The following is a 20,954-nucleotide window of genomic DNA, read 5'->3' on the forward strand; positions in this document are numbered from 1 at the left end:
TGGGAAAAAATGGCAAGAAATGAGGTGAAGTGTGTATGTTTGTTATCAAACGTGACAACTATCTTTTTTCAAAACATTTTTTTTTAACAAATGTTTCCTGAAGTTTCAGTTGAGAATTAGTTAACCTACGACACTGAAATCAGTATCTCTACAAATAAATCCGTGTCTCTGTTGTTGAAATGTCATTCCATGATGGTATAACACACGAAGTAGTCAGTTCTTCGGTTTTGACATACTTTACGTGATACTTGCTTATTGTTAATTGTCAGTTTAAAAATTATGATCTTGTATTAAAACTAAGGTTATCACTCTTCATGGAAATTAAAAGAAAGAAAACGGAAGTGTCAATTTCAGTGTATTTGTATATTGTTTAAAATTGAACGCTGTATACTAGAATTTCAACGCCGTTTGATTGCATTATGCACCCAGCAAAATGAAGGAAATAGAAAAACTAACTGTATTTTAAAAATAAAAAGAATGAAACGACTTTTATTAAATCTGATCAATTTGAGTACAATGTCCTATTCTACCTCATGGACTTAAATATGCTGACATTTCTAGTTCACTCATAAATAAACAATAAGTTAGATCTATTTATTGTATGTTAACGGGACGTCCTGTAGTCTGGCCTCTACAAGTCAAATAATAATTAACACCTACACACAGGCTGGCCTTTTAACAAATTATTGGCATTTTGAAATTTCAATCAAAAGCTAAATGCTTTTTATAGTCTTTTGTATTTCGTATAAAAACTCTTTTCATGTATTGACTTGGCAGCTAAAAGGACTATTTCTCCTTGTCAATACACACTGTCAGTCATATATATGAAATGTATTTTCCATTATTATTCGAATTATTAATCTGGTATTAAATTTCATAATCCAGAATTTATCATCTGGTTAATAAATCATCGCTATTTACGACATTTAATTAAATCTTGTCAAAAGATCAAAACGTTCCACTTAAGACAGGGTCCATTATCAAACCCCCAGGTCACACCTTTGGTTCAATGTTTATTTCATATCCATCTTATCTTTGTTTAAATAAGTAGATTAGGTGTTCATCGACAATTGAAATTAATATTTATTTTCATAAACAGTCAATTAAAATTATCAAAATTTCGAGTAGCACATATGATGATGGTTATTTATCTCATCGAATTAGCTTGAATTGATATGCAAACAACTTTGAATGCATTAAGGTGCTTCAACTTTAAAAGTATATATTTTGTATATTCTAAATAAATAAACTTCAGAAAAAGGATACAGGGATATTTTCCATTTACAGGATACAACCAGTAAGGGGAAACAAGGTGGTCAAGAAGCAACACCTGCTGAAATTGAACTGGTAAGTTATTTTTTCCGTGCACTGTAATTCCAATACATGTTAAATCCAAAAGAGCAACTCACCTTCAGGCTTTCTTTGATTTTTAATAGTGGGACAATGCATTTGTAAGTATTTTGATTATGTGTCCAAAGCTAATGCTTTCTATGCTTTCTGGTATCTTTAAACTATGTTGTTTTACCATAAGCAGATTATCTTATAATAAGTTGATTACTCTTGTAAATATTTTCTTATTATTTATTATAGTTTAATCAAGACATTCTGTGCCCCAACAGTTTTCATCATTTTTTATGATGGTATATATACAATATATGTACATTATTGTAAAATATAAATTTATTTGAAGAAATAGAATAAAAATCGAGGTTCGCCTAGGTTTTCTCCTGTTTCGTAGCGAGTACAAATAAATTTGATGAGGTATAAAATGTGCTCTCCTTGAATGTGCTCGTCTTGTAGTAAGCTCAGTTTGGAATTGCCTTTATTGGATGTATAAATGTGCAGCCACGTTTAGTCCGATGAGTCGTGTAGAGTGCGCTCTTTGCACTTTACAGAAAAATGATTTGACTGATTTTTCAATGAAATCGACTTAGTTTAAGCGCGGACCGCGAATAGGACCTCAAACTGAACTGTCACACACAAAGAAATATTTACATTACCGTTTGCTCAATATGGAAGCGGAGTAACCGGAGACTATATACGTACAAATAAAGCAAAAACGTATTTGTGCACCTGTTATTTGTACAGTTGTTGTTGGATTGCAAGATAAATATGTATTATTTTTGTAATGAAAGTATTCACACTACTAGTCTGCGCTTGCAATGAAATTTCATAGATAGAAAGTTTTGGAAGTCATGATACAGATAGTAACTTTGTTTTGATTGGTTGTTTTGTTGTTTTTTGCTTATCACACAGTTGCATGTCGAAAGCAAAATGATTAACAATGAAACTAACATATAGGTTAAGCCAAGTTGTTCGACTTGTATGAAGGGCGGTACATTTCGGCTGTCACTGGAAACAAAGAATAGAGGCAGATATTTTGCTTTTCAAAAAGCTACCAACGGCTCCCCAACAAACTGTTTGCATGATTCTGTAAATAGTGCGCTCTACACGACGCATCAGATTAAACGTGGTTTCGTATTTATACATCCATCAAAGACAATTGCAAACGGACGCTTCTCTCAACATGGGATTACTACCAGACGAGCGCAGTCAAGAAGAGCACATTTGTAAACCCCATTTAATCCTCGAAATTCATTAATATGAATTATAGATTAGTAGTATTTGTTTTTGTTTTTAAATATGACAAAAAAAGTAGTTTCACTTTTGTCTATATTCTGTTTATCAGTTTTGTTCATAGTCAGAAATCAAGAGAAAAGAGTTGTTTCAGTTTGCCTTTTTTGACGTTTTTATGGCCCGGCTTGAAAATAAACACGAGATAGAGCATAATGAAACATAATTACTTGATTGTATTTATATTTGTCCCGATTCTTGTTTTAAAACTTGTGTAATTACCAGAAACAAACCACAGTCAATCAAAAAAATATGGTCAATGCCTAAGCATTTGCTTGAGTGATTTTACGTTTTACGACCTAACAAATTTAAATTTCTCTAAGTCTCTAAGTTGATTTTAAGAATGGTTATATCTACTAAATAGACTAGCAAATGTATTTTTAAATAATACAACTCGAAATTTACCGTTTATCTTGTACTCTCACTTGTTGGTTTCCTAATGGTTCAGTGTACTTCTATAGACACGTTATATAATAGACTTTTAAGGATAATATTGTTCCCTATTGCGTCAGTAATGACGGGGATTAATCATCTTGTAAATCTTATTTAATACACAAAACACAAATATTTTGATGTTTTCGTTAATTCTTTTGTCGGTTTATTTAATTACATAACCTTAACAATTATTATTAGATACCTAGCTGTTAAAGACAGACAGGAATTGGTTAAATGATTGCTAATCATTTTTTTACCTTTAAATTATTTGGTTAAGTTTCGGACAAGTATGAATATAAAGGGATGTGGTATTACTGCCATTGAGACAACTGTCCATTTGAGGACCAAAGAACAAAGATGTAATTCAATAATAGTACAGTTCAATGTACGGTAAGAACGTGTATAAGAAAATAATGTCACTTCCGAAAAAAAGTCAAAGTGTATAAGACTGTATATATGTCAGCAATGGTTAATTGTATTGACTTCATATCGACAAGAGAACTGTTATATTTCTGACTGATTGCAAGGACTATGGGGGAAACTGTTACAATTTTTAATTCCTAATGCACTATGAACATGATAAGATATAATAATAGGTCTATATACTTTTTCTCAACGAATGATGGAAACAATCTTTTTTTTTTTTAAATTTGTGATGTTTTTTTAAATTCTTTCATAAAATGATCCTAATAGTCGCTAAAAATTTTAAAAAAGAATAACTTCTTTGAATTTATAAAAGAAATCAATTTGGTATCCCACTCCGCTGATTAAAACAACTGAAGGCGAATAAATAAATAGATAAGAAACCCTGTGTTCGTCAGGAGAACAGTGCTTTTAGTCTTGCTTTATATATATTTTGTAAAGATAATTTCATGATATCACATAAAATGAAGAAATTAAAAATAGGTGCATGGAAACCGAGAGTACATTATAGAGAATAGTAATTTGATAACTTGGTAATGTGCTTACATCTGTAAATAAGTATTTTCTTGCTCTTTTGGATAAAATATTTTATATAATGTAATAGGACAGATCAAGCGTGGGCTATGACATCCCTTTTTCTGACGTAAATTTCAGTGACTGGCACGAGAACAACATTTAATACTTTGTTATTCGTCTGTTTTGCTATGTTAATCGTGAGTTTATTTAATTACTTAAATTAAATACCCATACAACCAGAAATTATGGTGTAAAAGTATGAGGTTTTATTCTGATTATCAAAAACTGTCCAATTCAGGTGCGGATTTAGGCGGGGGCGCAATAAAAAAGAACAAAACATATAATAACGGTAAAATGACAGCTAATTTTCTGTCAAAATAAATAAGGTTCTTTAATTCCTTATTCTCAGGAGCAGCCTTCTCCGCTTTTAACATCAAATCCTGGATCCACGCCTGCAATTTAATTGTCCATATATTTCGCATGAAATACACTCGCTTTGAATCAACTCCCGTTTTCATTTAACAGGGATAGATATTGAATGGTAGAGTTACAATAGTTGTACATTTTGTGTACTTTCATGAATGTTTGAACTTGTACTATATATGTAGTCTTTATGATAAAAAACCACGAACCTACAAACGAAAGGCAGATGTATAATCTTATCGACTACAATGACGCGTAATTACAATGCAACGGCGTCATAGAGAACTTCACCAACATCCGACACTGTAGATTCCAGATCCGTTAAATATAGGCAACTCTTCCTATAAAACATCGACACAGCAGCAGACAACATATTTTTGTGACATAAATAGACGATTTTTAATATTCAAAACGATTAACTTATTGAATAACGATAAAAACGAAAGGAAGTTTCTTTCAACTGAGGAGAGGAATTGAAATTTAGAGCAATTCAACGTTTTTTTTTAATATAATAATATTCGTTCCATAATTATTTCATTTTTGAAAGTTGGTTAATATAATCAAATTATTATAGATATGTACTTAAATAAGTTTCACATGTAAAGTATATATGACTATTAGTCTATGATAAATTAAGCCTTTTTAGTTGTGATATGGCATATAACGTTAAATGGTGATTTAAGGATTTGAAAGTGCTTATTAAGCATAAAATATCAAGAAAATCTATATTAAGGTTCTCGTTTAAGATGAACCTAATCATCGCACTATATGCATGGAGCCGTTATTTGTGACGTAAATATTTGTCAAATATAGAGACAAAGATAATCTAAAGAAATGCACATTTTGAAAAAAAGTTTTCAAAATACCTGAAAATCACATGTTTACGTTCCAACTAATATGTTCGAACGTCAGGATTTCGCGCTTCTGGTTACAATAAGTTAATTTATAGAAAGGTTCACATTGAAAGCACTTAAAGCTAATACCTTTATTAACACCGATGTTTAACTTTTCTGTGTTATTTCTATTCACCACCTTTTGTGGCAAATTATATATATATATAAATGTAGATCAAACAAAATTAATGGGTCATATCTTTATCATAAGCTTATAATCTCGCATACAGGTCAATCAAAGTCCTTCATAAATAATATTCGAAATGTATAAAATAGCCAGAGTCCTGGAGAAATATTTATGGTCTATAAATAGAGTATTGACATTATGGATTCAGGTCTATATACATGTACATTGATATCTAGAATATGACCGTGTGAATTAAATAACCATCGGGGGGAAATTAATCTGTTGTTGAATGTGTCATGAAAGTGAAAAGAACAAATCATTTAGATACCGAAAGCCATTTTCATCTAAATCCCTTCCTAACAATATACTTGTATGAGGTAAACACTCTTACCATGAATCACAGATCAAAAGGTCAAGTTACCATGTATGCGCTTCGCTCAGAATGACAAATTTGAAAAAAAAAATGATAAAACCTAATTCAAGTAAGATATGTAAGACTAATTTTAACATTAAAGACATTCAGCACTAAATTGATGACGAAGAAAAGTTGGATACAATGTGATAACTTCTTCGTGGTTTTTGGTAAAAGTTTGCATCAACTGACACCCCAATAAAGTTAATCGGTTTTTGTCTGAAACGTTGTAAGAACAACAAAATACATGGAATTTCATGATGCTGTAATATTATGTAAAGTCTGGCTTATTGAAAATGATCTTGGTGTGAAATATGTTCAGGGGAAATTCAATTTCAATGGGTTAAATACTCAACTAATCTATTTACGACAGAGTAATTTATTTTTATTCTTAGCTACAAAGAGATTTTTGCACACCCGTCATGGTAAATAACAGACATTTTGCGTAATTTTCAGCTGATAAATTTACATTTGAAACCTATTTAAAACCTGAACGACAAAATTTCAAAACGTGGTCAGGCAACGTATCAAAATCATGCTATTTGTAAAAACCAGTTGCAGAACAAGACTGTAATATATTTGAGCGCTCACAAACATGTTTAGCCCCGCCGCATTCTTTATGTGCATGGCCCAAGTCAGAACCCTGTAGGTCAGAGGTTGATTTTTGTTCATGTCTGTCATATTTGTTTTTCGTAAATTGTTTTGTTATGAATTAGGCCGTTAGTTTTCTCGTTTGAATTGTTTCACATTTTTCATATCGGGGCCTTTAATAGCCTGCTATACGGTGTGCATTTTGTTCATGGTTGAAGGCAGTATGGTTGCCTATATACTTGCTACATCAACTGTATTTGAACTCTGGTGGGTAGTTGTCTCATTGGCAATCATACCACATTATTTTTATATAAGGCATTCGCAATAGTCTGAAAAATAGGTGGCCGATTTCCCCGAACAAAAATGACATTAAAATTCTAATAGCGTTATACTGTAGTCTGGTTTTCAAGTGACCACTTAATTTAATACGGCTCTTTATAGAAAATATGCAACGTCAAAACAAAATAATTAGAACGCTTTTTAAAAATAAAAGTATGTTTTATGTTATATTATAAATCTCTTTCATATTCAAGTGTATGCCATAATCCCGTAAAAGTGTCTGAATCATGTATGTTTTACACTGCTATTGTAAGATGACATGCTACTTTTTAAGGTGACCTGTACAAATTTATACAAAGGATTTAAAGTTGAAGTATGGACATTTTTGCACTTATATCTGAATCAAAGGTTAGCAAGGGTCACGTCATAATATCTTCATGCAAAAGAGATGTCTAGACCTTTGTATTTAGCATATCATAAATTTTTAAACGAATATTTTAAATCCACTTGAAATTATGGAAAAATCGATGGTTTATATTTCACAAACTTTCGTGAGAGAAGGGCGAACATATACACGGCTATAATAGTGCAACTATGACGTAGTTTAAATTGCTACCCCAAGGAGAGAACAGTTCGTGGAGGGTAGTGTGGGACGTTTAACTCTACTTATCAGTTTTTATTATGCTAATTCATAACTTTCAATTATACTAATATTTCATTTCATATTTAAACTACCGAATTAAAAAGGAATTTATCATATTTTTAATACAATACGTCCCAATAAGTGCTATAGAGGTTCTTCTTTATAAGAAGACAACTGACTGTAATGGATAGAATAAATTTCATAACTGTAAGTTGTACAACTATGTTCATGATCTAGTTAATATAAAAAAAATAGTGACAATGGTTGTGATTCTTTTAAAATTAAAAGTAGGTATTTAATTAAAAAAAAAAACTCTGTTTTATCCTTTTATTGCATATCTCTTTGTTATCGTTTCGTCTTTAAATAGAATCGTATAGTAGCGTAAATTCTTTTGTGGTTCTTTTATAAAACAGTATGGTCTTTTGTATATTTAAATGGACTACATGTATCAATTCCGTCTCCTGCTCACTGACCCACACTGGTGTAAACCACAACATATAAAACCACTGATTGCGGCGATAAATCAAAATTAGAAAATGAAAATAGTATCTTATTAACCTTTAGGCTCTGTGTGGTTGCATTTGCGTGCACTTTTAACCCATGTTTGACCGATTTATGACCAAAGGAAAGAATAAGTGTGTGGCATTTTGTTAAATGACAATATGTTTATTCTTTAATTTAGAAACACGAATATTATTGCTGACCAACACGTAGCAAATAAATGATAATCAGATATGAATGTTTGACCGATTTTTATGGCAAAAGCAAGGATAAATTTCGGGCTTTTGTCCAGTTACAACCTGTTCTGTCTTAATTTTGAAAACAAGAATATTGTTCGGATCGGGACTATTATTGCATATTTATACATATTTCATAAAGACCACTCAACAGATATTTTAACAATGCATAAATATATATTCTCTGTAAATAATCAAGATTTTTGTAAATATGCAAATGAAATTTATTCACATTAAATATACAAATGAAATTTATTCACATAAACTCACTCTTTTTAAACCAAACAGCAATAATGATTTATATACCATTTTCGACCTTGCCATTTCTCGTTGCAATCTTCATGTCAAAGATTATGATAAACGGGACGACTTTTCTTTTCCTTTATTTATTTTTATTTCCTGTAGGTAATATCATATGTTGGCTCCTTCTTATGGAGTGCATTTCTCATGTTTTAATGTAGCGACAAATGGGATTTCAATGAACGTCATAAGTTCATTACTTAAAAAACCTTTAAAGCAGGGACAAAGATATCATAAATATTTTAAACTTTCACTAAAATTTTATCACAAATAGAATGATTTTATTGTTGAAATATGATTCCACCTGCAGGAATTTAATAAAAGTGACATTTTGCATCCAATAGTTTACGGTAATATTATTTATAAGGCTTATTGCAAGGCAATGATTTATTTTCAAATCTGACTTAGTGAAGAAGGTTATAAACACAAGTATACTGTTATTCATCAGTCACTGCATCAATTTTTGTGGGAATAAACAACAACTTTAACTGATTTATAGTTTGAAACAATACTTACATGTTTCTTTTGTTATTTAGCCTTGAAATTTGTACAATTAATTCTGGACACTCGGTAAGATCGTGCTTTCCTGTATCGTCTATAAAGTTGCTGTATGGAATCTTCTTTGAACTACAGTAACCGATATAAGATTGTAAGACGGCTTGATTTCATATTAGCAGGTTACAGGTATACTTTGACCTTGCAGTTATGCTTAATACAGGATAATATTGTTTATTGCTTTTTGTACTCTCTGTATTACCATTATTGTGTACTCAACTTTAGATGTATTTGGCTACTTCTTTAGGTCCCTTTTGGTCATATAGCCCCTCACTTTTTCGGCCTTTGGACTCGAAATTATTTTTGAGTTTTGAGCGTTCCTGATGAAGGTAATTCCAGAAATGAGATTCGGACGCACGAAATTATATAAAGTGTTATTTTCATTTAAAACATGCACCGCGCATGTGTAGCTTTGATATGTTATTAGAATTTGAATGTCTAAAGATAGATGAAAACTGAAATTTTGGTAAAATTTGCCAAATCATCATTAGTTGTTAACACAAAAATGTATATGAGAATAACAATGTCAACCTAAACTAAAATTATATTGGAAGTTCAGTTATGTTTTTTTTTCGATATAAATTTATTCATGTATGTTAAGATCATAAAAATCATTTTATTTTTCAAAAAACATGTGAAAATTGTGACAATGTATCAAACTGGTCTTCAACATCAATGTTCAGGGCTAGAATTTAATTTGTTTTTCATTTTTTTAATTTAGACTATATAAACTCAAAAACGAACTGACAATGCCATGTCATAAACCGAAAAACGAACTGACAACGCCATGTCATAAACCGAAAAACAACTGACAATGCCATGTCATAAACCGAAAAACAACCAAAAGACAAACAGCAGTATACAAGCCAAAACATAGAAAACTAAAGACTGAGCAACACGAACCCCACCCAAAACCGGTGGTGATCTCATGTTCTCCGGGAGGGTTAGCAGATCCTGCTCATTATGTGATTAATATTCTAATTCCGATAGGCTATAGCAAGTGTCGAATTTTGTCCAAGGCGTTCAAAAAGTTCAAGGGAAATTGACCCTACATTTTGATACCATACTTCATAATGTTACGTACGATTATAAGTAAACTAGAAAATATTATTTCCATATTATTTTCTTCGACATGGAAATAAAGGCAAATTTTAACATACAAAAAATGTAAATGTATCTGCAAGATTCAGTCCTTATTCTTTTGATATTCTAAAATAGAATTTATATTTCTATGTTTTCGATATGACTTCAAGAGATATGATACAGAACTGTCAATAGCCATCAATAGTGTTTGTGACTGCTCAGAAAGTCAATGTTGTTTTTAGAAATTTGTGGTAATAGATCGAAATGAGGTGGTTAGTCATTAAATCAGTGTTAAATTCAATTCTCGTTTTGATCCGATTTTTATCATTGATGTGGTCTCAATAATTATATAAATATTAAGTTTGATATTTAAATGATTGAGTTGGAAAGGCATTTTATTAAAAGAATATAAAAATACTCACATTTTAGCGGATAGATTAAAGACAGTGTTAAAATTGTTTCGAAATGAATAAAGAAGTATAAATATTTGAAAAATTAAGACGCTATTAAAAAACTTTTAACACAGGTATATGTTAATCATTATGGTCAATAAAAGTCTAAATAATTTTACAGCTGCCATAAACCAACTTTTATATGGAGATGAATTACTTCCAGGGTTCATCAATGGGTTCAGATCTCTGAACCGTCTGCTGCGACACAGTTTGAAAAAAACGCAATCACTTGAACACCAAACGACAATTGTCACGAGACGACCTTTGCACTTAGAATCACATTTCCTTCTCGAATTGTATATATTGGCGGGGGATCTTTAAACTTATTGTTATAACAATAGAAATCCGCTAGTTGAGCGAAGATATTAAACGCACCAGTAACCTTTGTGGTATATTAATTCGTTTATAATAATTTCATAAGCATACGAAGGTTCACAATAGGCAGTGAAAGGGAAAAGTAGAAGTGGCTATTTGAATAACGGATAGAGTGTGACATACACAATGGATGATTAAAGGAAAGCAAAAGACTCTATCGTTGTCTGCATAATAATATCAGTTTTTCTTTTATATTTGACTTCCTGATTCTGTTCTTTAAAACATGAAAATGGATATTGATTAACACAACTGCTACCGGTCATCAGTTCAGATAATTTATAATTTAGATTCATGAACTTTAATAATTGGATGTATTTCAGGAATTAAAGCGACTTGACCACAGCTTCACCAAAGACATCCTAGAGAAGCTAGACAAAAATGTCGTGACCGAGGATATTTTGGAAAAACTTATTATTATACACATGAGGAAAACAAGTTGCGTTACCGTTCAGACCATCAAGGTTGCGGAAGCACCTTTATCAAGAACGCATAGTTTAACTGATGCCATAGACCCAAGACAAGATGGGTTCATCAATAGTGCAGGAAGCACCATCAGTCGGAAAAGTGAGCCGGACATGCGGAAATGGTCGAAAAAAGACGGATTGGGATCTAACAATTCCGATGATATTTGGGGAGAAGTGGAAAAATACCAAAGAGCTGTAAGTGTTTTAGTTCAGATAAACCGTTTTACCGACTTTGTTTTGTTAAATATTATTGTTTTGTTAAATGATTTTATTGAAGGTTAATTGAACCTGTCGTTAATTTTAACGAAGGATTATATTGGTGAGATCAACAGTATTTAATTAAATGTTTCTTTTTAATATCATTAACTATTTGTTTTTAACTCCTACGTAGTTTTGCAATATGTTTTAGCAACATATGTACTAACACAATATATCATGATTTATGGGGGAAAAACGACCAAATATAACGACCATTTCCATATTTTGTCCAAACATAATTTTTTACAACACTGATGCATGCAATTAGCAGAAGACATGACTAGATGTTGAAAATTATTCTCAGATTTAACAATAGATATCAACCTAACTTAATATAAAATTCCGAAATCAATAATTGTTATTAAATGTTTCATTTAAAATTAATTAATAGATTGAAAATATTTTTGAATTGGGGAAATGAAGGCGTGAAAAATCACCATTTATTGATGAATAAACTATTTGGTTATGTAAATTTAAAAAATAGCGATGTTCTTGTGATATTTTTTACTGTATTAGTATTAGTATTTATCTATTGCTACATTATTTATTTATTCAAAAGAAAAAGAGAGAAAAAATGAGCAATGAAAAATGTATACTTATTTGACTTCAAAAGGAATGCAAATGCAGATTCAATTTCAATCAATAGAACTACTCTCAACTTATTATAAATGGATAGCGAAAGAAGTTATTTGTATAAAATGCATACGTAATGATATGGTGCATTCACTATTCTTTAGTCGATTGTACTATCAGCCTGCTCATGAACTTACACATTTGGTTAATAAGCCATCAAAACGAAAAAAAGAAACCTTCACTTAATAATATCTATAATACCTTTATAACTGAAAAGAAAATAAATAGCATTAACGTCTTTATTACAAATTGTTGATGTTATCAGGAACTAAATATTAATATGACAAAATTGAATAATAATATTTAAATATTTACTACAATAAAGCATTTGACTCGGACTACAACCCACATATCTTTACGTCTTTGTCAGTCTGGTTATTGTTTAGACCGCAGTTAGTTCATACAGGGCATCTACAGTGTCATCGTCGTGCAAACGATCTTTTAATAAATACTATTCTTGTGCCAGAATCTGCTAAGTCATTGAACTTTAACAAAAATTTCCTTTGAGGAAATTAGTATTTCATTTATTTTTAAAATGAATTATTTGCTATATTTAAAACAATTTATTTCGAATGTTTTCTATATTTTTATATTTTGAAATGGTGAAAAGCTTTATTTGAAACTCGACTAAGTATTTAATAACACGTGTGCGGATTTTAAAATTGGTTTTCGTTTCCCAAATGTTTACGTTGGGAGTAGTTCATCAACTTGAATGTTACACATGTATTTATAAAACAAGGAAACTACGACAATTATAAAATTCTGTTAGTAGTCAACAATCTAAGTAACCGCTTTAGCATAGAATTTAGTGGATTTCTTCTTGGCTTATCTTTACTATGCTGTTTGCTGCATATCTTTTGTTTTTCATTGATCAATGTATGACATGTTTGAGATGTGAAAACATTTTGATCTTGCATAATTGAGGCCCCTCATGGGGGTGTCTAAGTAATCACATAATCACACATTTTTTGTCAATATAATCACATAATTATTAATTATTTTTTTAATCAAGATAATCAAATAATCAAAAATACAGTCCTAGATTATCAAATAATCAAATAATCATGAAATATTTGGTTTGGTTATCAAATAATCACTATAAAAACGGCCAGGTAATCACAAAATCAAAAACCCCATGAGATGGCTCATAATTTCATTTAAATTGTGTTTGAAGTCGCAATTTGTAAATTGATACGGGTGAAAGTAGATTTGGGTATAGTCTCATTGACCGCAACGCAATGACTTAAATAACCCAAAGACATCTAGAGGGCAACATTGTGTCTAAAACAATAGACAGATGTCTATACTATATGTTAAGCTTTAAATCGTCGTGATGCATTCTTTTAATATGCATGATCTTTTGTTCGGGTGTTAAGTTTAACAATGGCAGGGTCTGTCGTGACGTAAGCAAGCACTTAAATTTTTTGTTGAAATCAGCTTGTAAAATTACTTTAGAATTGTACACACTTCGTTTCCATGCATGTGCACGATGCTCATTAACTGTCATCGTTTAATAGCCTGTGCACCATTTGAAGCGTGAAACTTCAATTCTGTTTTAAACATTTCGAGTCCTACAATGCTCTCCGGGATGCTCATCTACACATGTCTGTTCCAAGGGAGGCATACATAGCCCAGCTATTAGTTTTCATATTTTTTTAAGCCTTTCAGTAAAATAATTTGAAAAGTAGTAACCACTCGCATTTGAATGAAATTTCTCTAACAAGAGACTCTGGTGGCAAATCAAAATTATGGTCAAGAAAATGTTAGTACACACTGTGACAAATGATCAAAAGTAGCTATATAGACTGCATTAAGTATCGTTTTTTCAACTACTTGTGAACAATAATTGGCCTTGTCGAATGTAAAGAAATAAATTTAAGTAGCTGTGAAATTAAATATTAATGCGTTGTCCGATTAACCTGCATGAACTGTGTCTTGTTCAATTTAAAAAGGATTAAATATTTCAATCTAATCTGTTTAGGTCCTGTGTTATAATATATTATTATACTTAAATGGTCGAATATACCAAGTTTAAATCAAAGTACCTTACATTTTTTGTAGCATTTTGAGGATGATACTGTTAAGGTATCCTTAAAAAGTAAATCCTTAAGTTGTTTACACCAAGGGCATTTCCAATTAAATAGAAAGCATTTTCTCCCAAAATTATTTACGCCACGGTCATAAAAAAGTAAATTATTATTATATAATATAATGTTTTTTTCGTAAGGCAACTAGAAATAGCAATTTTCTCCTAAAGTTATGTACACAACATTAGTTAATGCAATACCAGGTAATTTTGCAAGGCGTAGTAAATGAGAAGGAACCGTTTTTTCTTCAAAGTTATTTACAACACGACCATAACAAATGAATTGTTAGATATAATGGTTTTTCGCAAGTCAAAGAAGAAAAGCAATTGTCCCTTAAAGTTATGCACACTAAGGCTATTAAAAAGTAAATTGTTACTTTATATAATGGATTATTTCTAATATTTCGCAAGTCAAAGAATGAGAGCCATTTTCTCCCAAAGTTATTTACACCACGACCATTTTCAAAAGGTCTCCGTGCAATCTAAACAAAATTTGCAGCATCTCAGTCTCATGTATGTACAATATCAACCATACATATATATTCTTATTGTTTATCGTAATTATTATCAAATTGTTTAATTGTGAGATGGCTCAAAACTATAATTTGGATATTTTTTTTTCAAAAGCTATTGGATAAAGGAACTTTAAACTAAAACTAGCATTCTAATAGAAATAACAGTATCATTTACCATGTAGATAAAATACCTAATGGTCTCAGATACAAAAATTTCACTTTATACATACTTCATATACAAGTGTTTTTTTCTCATTGTCAAAGGCCGTACGGTGGCCTATAATTGCTTACTACCACTTCGTTTTAACTCTGGTGGGTAGTTGTCTCTTTATATTATACAACAGCATTGTTCAGTGTTCAATGTCACTTCGATTAGCTTGTAAAGTGCCGATTTCATTTAGACTCTATAATATTCGAACTGCACTAGGTCTAATCAGCTTTCTGTGCATAACAAATTACTTAGTATATATAAATTATAGTAATAATTTGATGAATAATGATTTAAATGAAACTTAAGTGGTTGCAAGTTATTATAGAATTTAAACAAATAAGAGACCCGGTATAGTAAATTGTTACTGAACAACGCATATCATCTTACGTCATAACACTCACAAATAAACATCAGAATTAGTTGACCTAATTACGTTTATCAATAATGTTACTTAATATTTCTGAAATAATGAATGAACAGTTCGGAATTTTAAGTGATATTGGATACAATTTAAAATTGAGCAGTGTGATTGTTCATTGCAGAAAAAAAGACCTTTTACAAAACAATTGATTTTAACGTAGTCTTTAGTAATGCCCCGGGGTTTCATGACCATTAATGACCCAGCAGACTAGAATTTTCATTCAATGTTTAGCAATACTATCTCCCTGTGGGAAGGAAAACCAGTGAAACGTTGATAGACTTTTTACCCCCTGTGAAAGGAACATTGCAATGCGACAAATGATTGCTTGAAGACAAAGTTAACATGATATGTTATTTAACAATCTTATCAATCACTTCTTTATTTAAAATTTGTTAACTCAATATCGTGTTAAACAAAACAATTTAAAAAATCTATATTTAGAATTCTAATACTTTCCTTTTCGTTTAATTAAATTCTAAATCCTAGCTATTTTAAACAGTTAATTTGAAATTATGCCAAACTTGACCTAGTTACATTGATGTTTATGGGGATCAAAATATTGAATATAAATGTATGACTAGAAATTTTTATGAAATTCTATGATATTGATTTGTTTTAATATAAACGAAGAATAATTTAAAGGTCACTAAATATAGAAATATACTTATGAAAATGTTATATGCCGCGATGTACTTTTTTAATCTAAAGAGTTAATATTGAACCGTTGCGCAGAAGCAGTCTAGTGTTGTTCCTTACCATAAAAATGGCACCATCAACATACACATTTTATAAAAGAATCTGTATTCTTGTAAATCTTGTCATTAACAATTATGTCTCACCATACAGAATTAAAAATGTTCATAGTTCTGATGCAAAATGTCTGTGGTTTGGTTTGACCGAATAGCTAATAATAATATAAAAGACTTTTAATACATGTTCATGGTACACATTTTGACTTGATTCAGCTTTTAATTTGAACAATATGATATTTACTTCAGAATGAAAGATGGGGAGTATTAATCAATGAGACAGCAATCTCCCCTCCCCCAAAAATAACCAAATGACATCATAAGACAGCAAATATTCTTTGACAATAGACAGGTGTCTCCACAATAGGCATATTTATGTGTATAAAATATCTTAGTAGATCTATTCAGAGTTCTATTGAAACTCATCCAGTTATTTCTACACATAGCCTCAGATACGATGTTGGTTAATAGTTTTTGGAATTGTGGCCGAATTAGTTATTTCAGTATTGGCAGTGATTTCTACACTAGATTATACAAGTCCGTACTTTCTTACGTAAAAAATAAACGTTTATATTGATGGACTAATTTGGACCTCTTTACATTTCTTTTAACGTTGCATAAATTACTGTATAATTAATACTATATATATATATGTATATGCTCGGTAACGGGCCCTTTAATTGGATTCAATAAATATTCTTATTCTTATTCTTATTCTTATGTATGTTGGTTTCTTTATGAAGATAAAAAAAAAAATAACCTGCAGTGCCGCTCCTGGCGGACTGCTTTTACTATCATTTTCATCAAGTCAGTAGTCGATGCTTTATGCTTTGCTATACTGAAATTTTTATTCTTAAATTTTCAGTTGAAAAATTTAGAAAATATTAAGAAATTAAGGATCCAACTCCTTCAGGCAAAGTTGATCAAAGACGGATTTTGTTATTCTTTTAAGTTCCTTTTTGTTCATAAAGCTAGCAACTCATTCAAGAGGTTATACATCCTTGAATTGCTTTCAAATTCTGGGGTTTGAGAGTTCCTAATCAAGAAAAAACGCACCAAACTTAAAAAAATAATTGTCTGTAATACGCTTTCTTTATATTCTTGATTATTTCATTTGCTTTTTTCCCTCGGGAACATTTACCCCCTTAATCCTTTTTAACTGCTTTGATATTATGAAAGTATTACCTGTGCCTTGTACGGTCCCACGTCGTTTTATCATCACCCGTCTGTCTAAGCAACATCAATAACAACTAATTAATATCTTTTTTCAAACATATCTATAAAATTAAAAGTTATTAATTTCAAGAATTTCTTAAGATTTTATTATAAGGAAACTTTATTAGGTAATACCCACAAAAGATTAATTAGGAATACGTCAAGATTTGATATACTGCGTGTCAGAACCTCGCTTGATTTTATATAAACGCCCTCCCCTAAGCATCTTAAACCGGCAATATGTTTCAACAATATTGACAATAAATTCAATTTGGTACAATCATTGTTTGAATAACAATACATAATATACGACTCTAACAAATCATACTTCTTTCTTTTAACTGTAGTAAAAAACTGAATGTAATTTTGAGCTTTAATTGGCTTTTATAATAGTTACCAAACTATTACGGAAGGATCGTAACAATGGGTGACAATGGCAACAAAAGAGGACCCTTTCACATCAAACAATAAAAATATAGTATGGATTCAAGATTTCATAATGTGGGTCTAATTTCAGGTAGCCGTTTTTTTAGTTATAAATATTTATAAATCGATCGACGTCAGCAATATTCTAGTACGATTTTTTGTTTTTTGTTTTTTAAAGAATGAAAACAAATATATCAGCGGGAGGCAGTTAAAATAGATTTCATGTAAAAAAAAGTTAACCTTTAAACTTTACTGTATGTTTTGAGACAAAATAATGATATACTGGAGCATGTTATCATGTACACTAAGCTGCCTTAGTATGTCATATTATCGATCTAAATGGATGTTAAGGACACTTTGGTAAGCTGTCAGTTTTATTTGAATTTTTGTAATCGGTCACATTTTTCTTGTTTTGGAAAGGGGGACCAGTTCATTGGTCTTTTAGCTAGTTTCAACGGGTACAATATTTTGAGAAGGATGTGCTTACCCTTCCCGAGCACCTGATATAATTTCCGATTTTTTGGTGGATTTCGTGTAGTCATTGGTTTTTTATGTAGTGTTATGTTTTTTTTTTACCATGATTTATCGGGTTCTCTTGTGAGTTTTGATACCCCGTTAGTACCTGCCGCCTCTGTTTCCGAATGTTTTACAAACTTATTGTTGACTTATTTTGGATATGTATCATATTGATTTATTTTAACCGAAATTTTTAATATATGGATAAAAGGAGGATTAGGATAAACATGTCCTTGAGATAGTAAGCCAACAACACAAGTAAAAAAAAATAAAAATAAATTCTGCCATATGATAATACAGTAATTGTTATCACGTATAAGCAGCAATACACATAAAGTAATTGGTAATGATCCATAAACAATCCTATTTTATATTTTTTCTGCCATATCGAAGTTCATTCTTCTAAGCTGATTATGATTAAGCTGTTTATTATTCACTAATATTTTATGAATGTATACTAATCCTTATGTTGTACAAGAAATGTGTATGCAGGTGACGAGACAATGAAAATATTGGCAAATGTTCTAGACGTTTATTATCCTTTGGCTCTCAATTCGTCGGTAAATCTAATCGTATATTTAAGCAAAAACTGTTAGCTGGTTCAAATCAATTTTTTACATAAAGTGTTTATATCATTTGTATCATCAACTTCAACTCGGGCTTTAACTAGTTCATGTATGTGCATTATATAATACTAGTGTCCCGTTTTAGAACAGGGTGATCGAACTAACATTAATTTTGATATTTAGAATTATATATGTAAACAATAATCTCATCAATTAAACTGATAATGTAAAAATATCTTTAAACTTGAATTTTAACTATTTGTTTTGCATAAAATATGTAAAAATATACTTGAAAACATTCATATATATATGTTAACCTTGATTTTCAACAATTTGAATCATTAGTTTTGCATAAAATATGGAAAAATATACTTGAAAACATTCGTATAAATATGTTAACCTTGAATTTTAACAATTTTAATCATTTATTTGGCATGCTAAAGTAAAAAATACTTGCAAACATTTCATATATTCATATAACTTCAAAATGCTTTTCTGGTGTCAGATGATGAAGACGCTAAATTGAAATATAATGAAAGGCAACGTCAGTTTCATCAGCTAATTTTATATATTGAATTACATAAATGAGAGGCGAAGGATACCAAGGGGACATTTAAACTCACAAGTCGAAAATAAACTGTCAGTGATGCTATCTGTATTACATACTATTTATTTTTCGAGTTCCTGCTTTTTGACCTTATGAACACATGTACACTACTCTAACTTATCAATTATTTTCGTAAATATAATATTAGCATTATTAAATAAATTCTTCAGTTTATTAAATATATTTTGGAATTTGTGACGAAGATGGTCGGGTTTCTTCTGTACAAAGGTTTTACCCTTGAAATTTGTTATACATGTACAAAAATTTTGTTATTAAATATTACACAAGCTAACACTGTACGACGACTCCTGGTTGTACTGTTTATATACATTATAACCGTGTACCATCTGATTGCAATGATATATTATACGTCAATAATGGTGTATTTCAAATTTTAGTTGATATGGACAGACAAAAGAATAAATCAAAAATCCTTTGAACCAAGAAAATAGGTTTTATTTTTATTTTAAATACATAAGAAGCTTTTTCGACGTCATCCCGTTTTTTGTGTGATTTTTTCAGTTATTGTTATCACAAAGATATTTTACTTTTAGTTCCATTTTCAGATGTTAACATTCGTACTGAATTTCAAATATTTATATCTACGTAAAATCTACCTGCAAATCATCCTTGAAATGAAGAAAGGGATTTTATCAGTTAATAAATTAGTTAATTTACTGGATCTAAGTCCGTTTTAATCTTGTATTATAGAAATCAGCACGCTCAAGAGTGTCCACGGGGAAACGCCGACCAGGAACGATACAAGTGATTGGGATTTCTCCAATGGAACCTTTAAGTGAAGGCATGGAGGATAATAATCTTACAAAAGTGGAAGAGGTAATTAATGTTCTAGTACATATCACACTTTTACTTTTGTAGACATTGTATATAAGTAAAAGAATGTTTAAGTAGTGCGGAAGTTAACTCTTTATTGGAGCAAGCGCCAACAGTGGTGTGTTAAAAAGAGATTTTTTTGGAAACTTATATTAATAAAATATAAATATTTCTTTTTTATTGAAATTCAATGAAAAATTTTCAGTTTATTTTTGATTTGAAAGACTCGGCTCTACTTTTCACCTTAATGTTCTTTTCGTATATTTTTTTACGCCAGATATCAAAATTTAAAAAAAAATATATCTCGATTTTTCATCTTTTTGGTAGGACGAAGTTGTGATTACGATGAAAATAAAATGCCAATCTCCATTTAGACTTTAGTGTATTGGAGGTAGTGTTTCACTTGTCAGTTTATGATTGAATAGAAGCTGATATTATATGGTCATTCACTTTTGTTTAATATTCACTTTCTGATCTCGTACAAAAACGTAACAGAAACAAAACAGCACGAAATGAACTCCTATTTCGCAGCTATATACAGAATTTTCATGTTTACTTACCGTGTTAATTATTTC

The 20,954-nt window shown here is 30.4% G+C and overlaps 1 protein-coding gene across 5 annotated transcripts in view; it reads left to right on the plus strand.

The window, feature by feature from the left end:
* LOC127723675 (uncharacterized) overlaps positions 1-20,954 on the plus strand; it is a 75,252-nt gene that overhangs the window by 49,009 nt on the left and 5,289 nt on the right. For all 5 annotated transcript variants that reach the window (XM_052230414.1, XM_052230438.1, XM_052230442.1 and 2 more), the window contains 3 exons: positions 1,288-1,347; positions 11,199-11,537; positions 20,257-20,382. In XM_052230414.1, coding sequence (XP_052086374.1) covers positions 1,288-1,347; positions 11,199-11,537; positions 20,257-20,382 — 525 coding nt within the window. The remainder of the gene's footprint in view (positions 1-1,287; positions 1,348-11,198; positions 11,538-20,256; positions 20,383-20,954) is intronic.

This window comes from Mytilus californianus, unplaced genomic scaffold (assembly GCF_021869535.1).
Source record: "Mytilus californianus isolate M0D057914Y unplaced genomic scaffold, xbMytCali1.0.p SCAF_1, whole genome shotgun sequence".
NCBI lineage: Eukaryota > Metazoa > Mollusca > Bivalvia > Mytilida > Mytilidae > Mytilus > Mytilus californianus.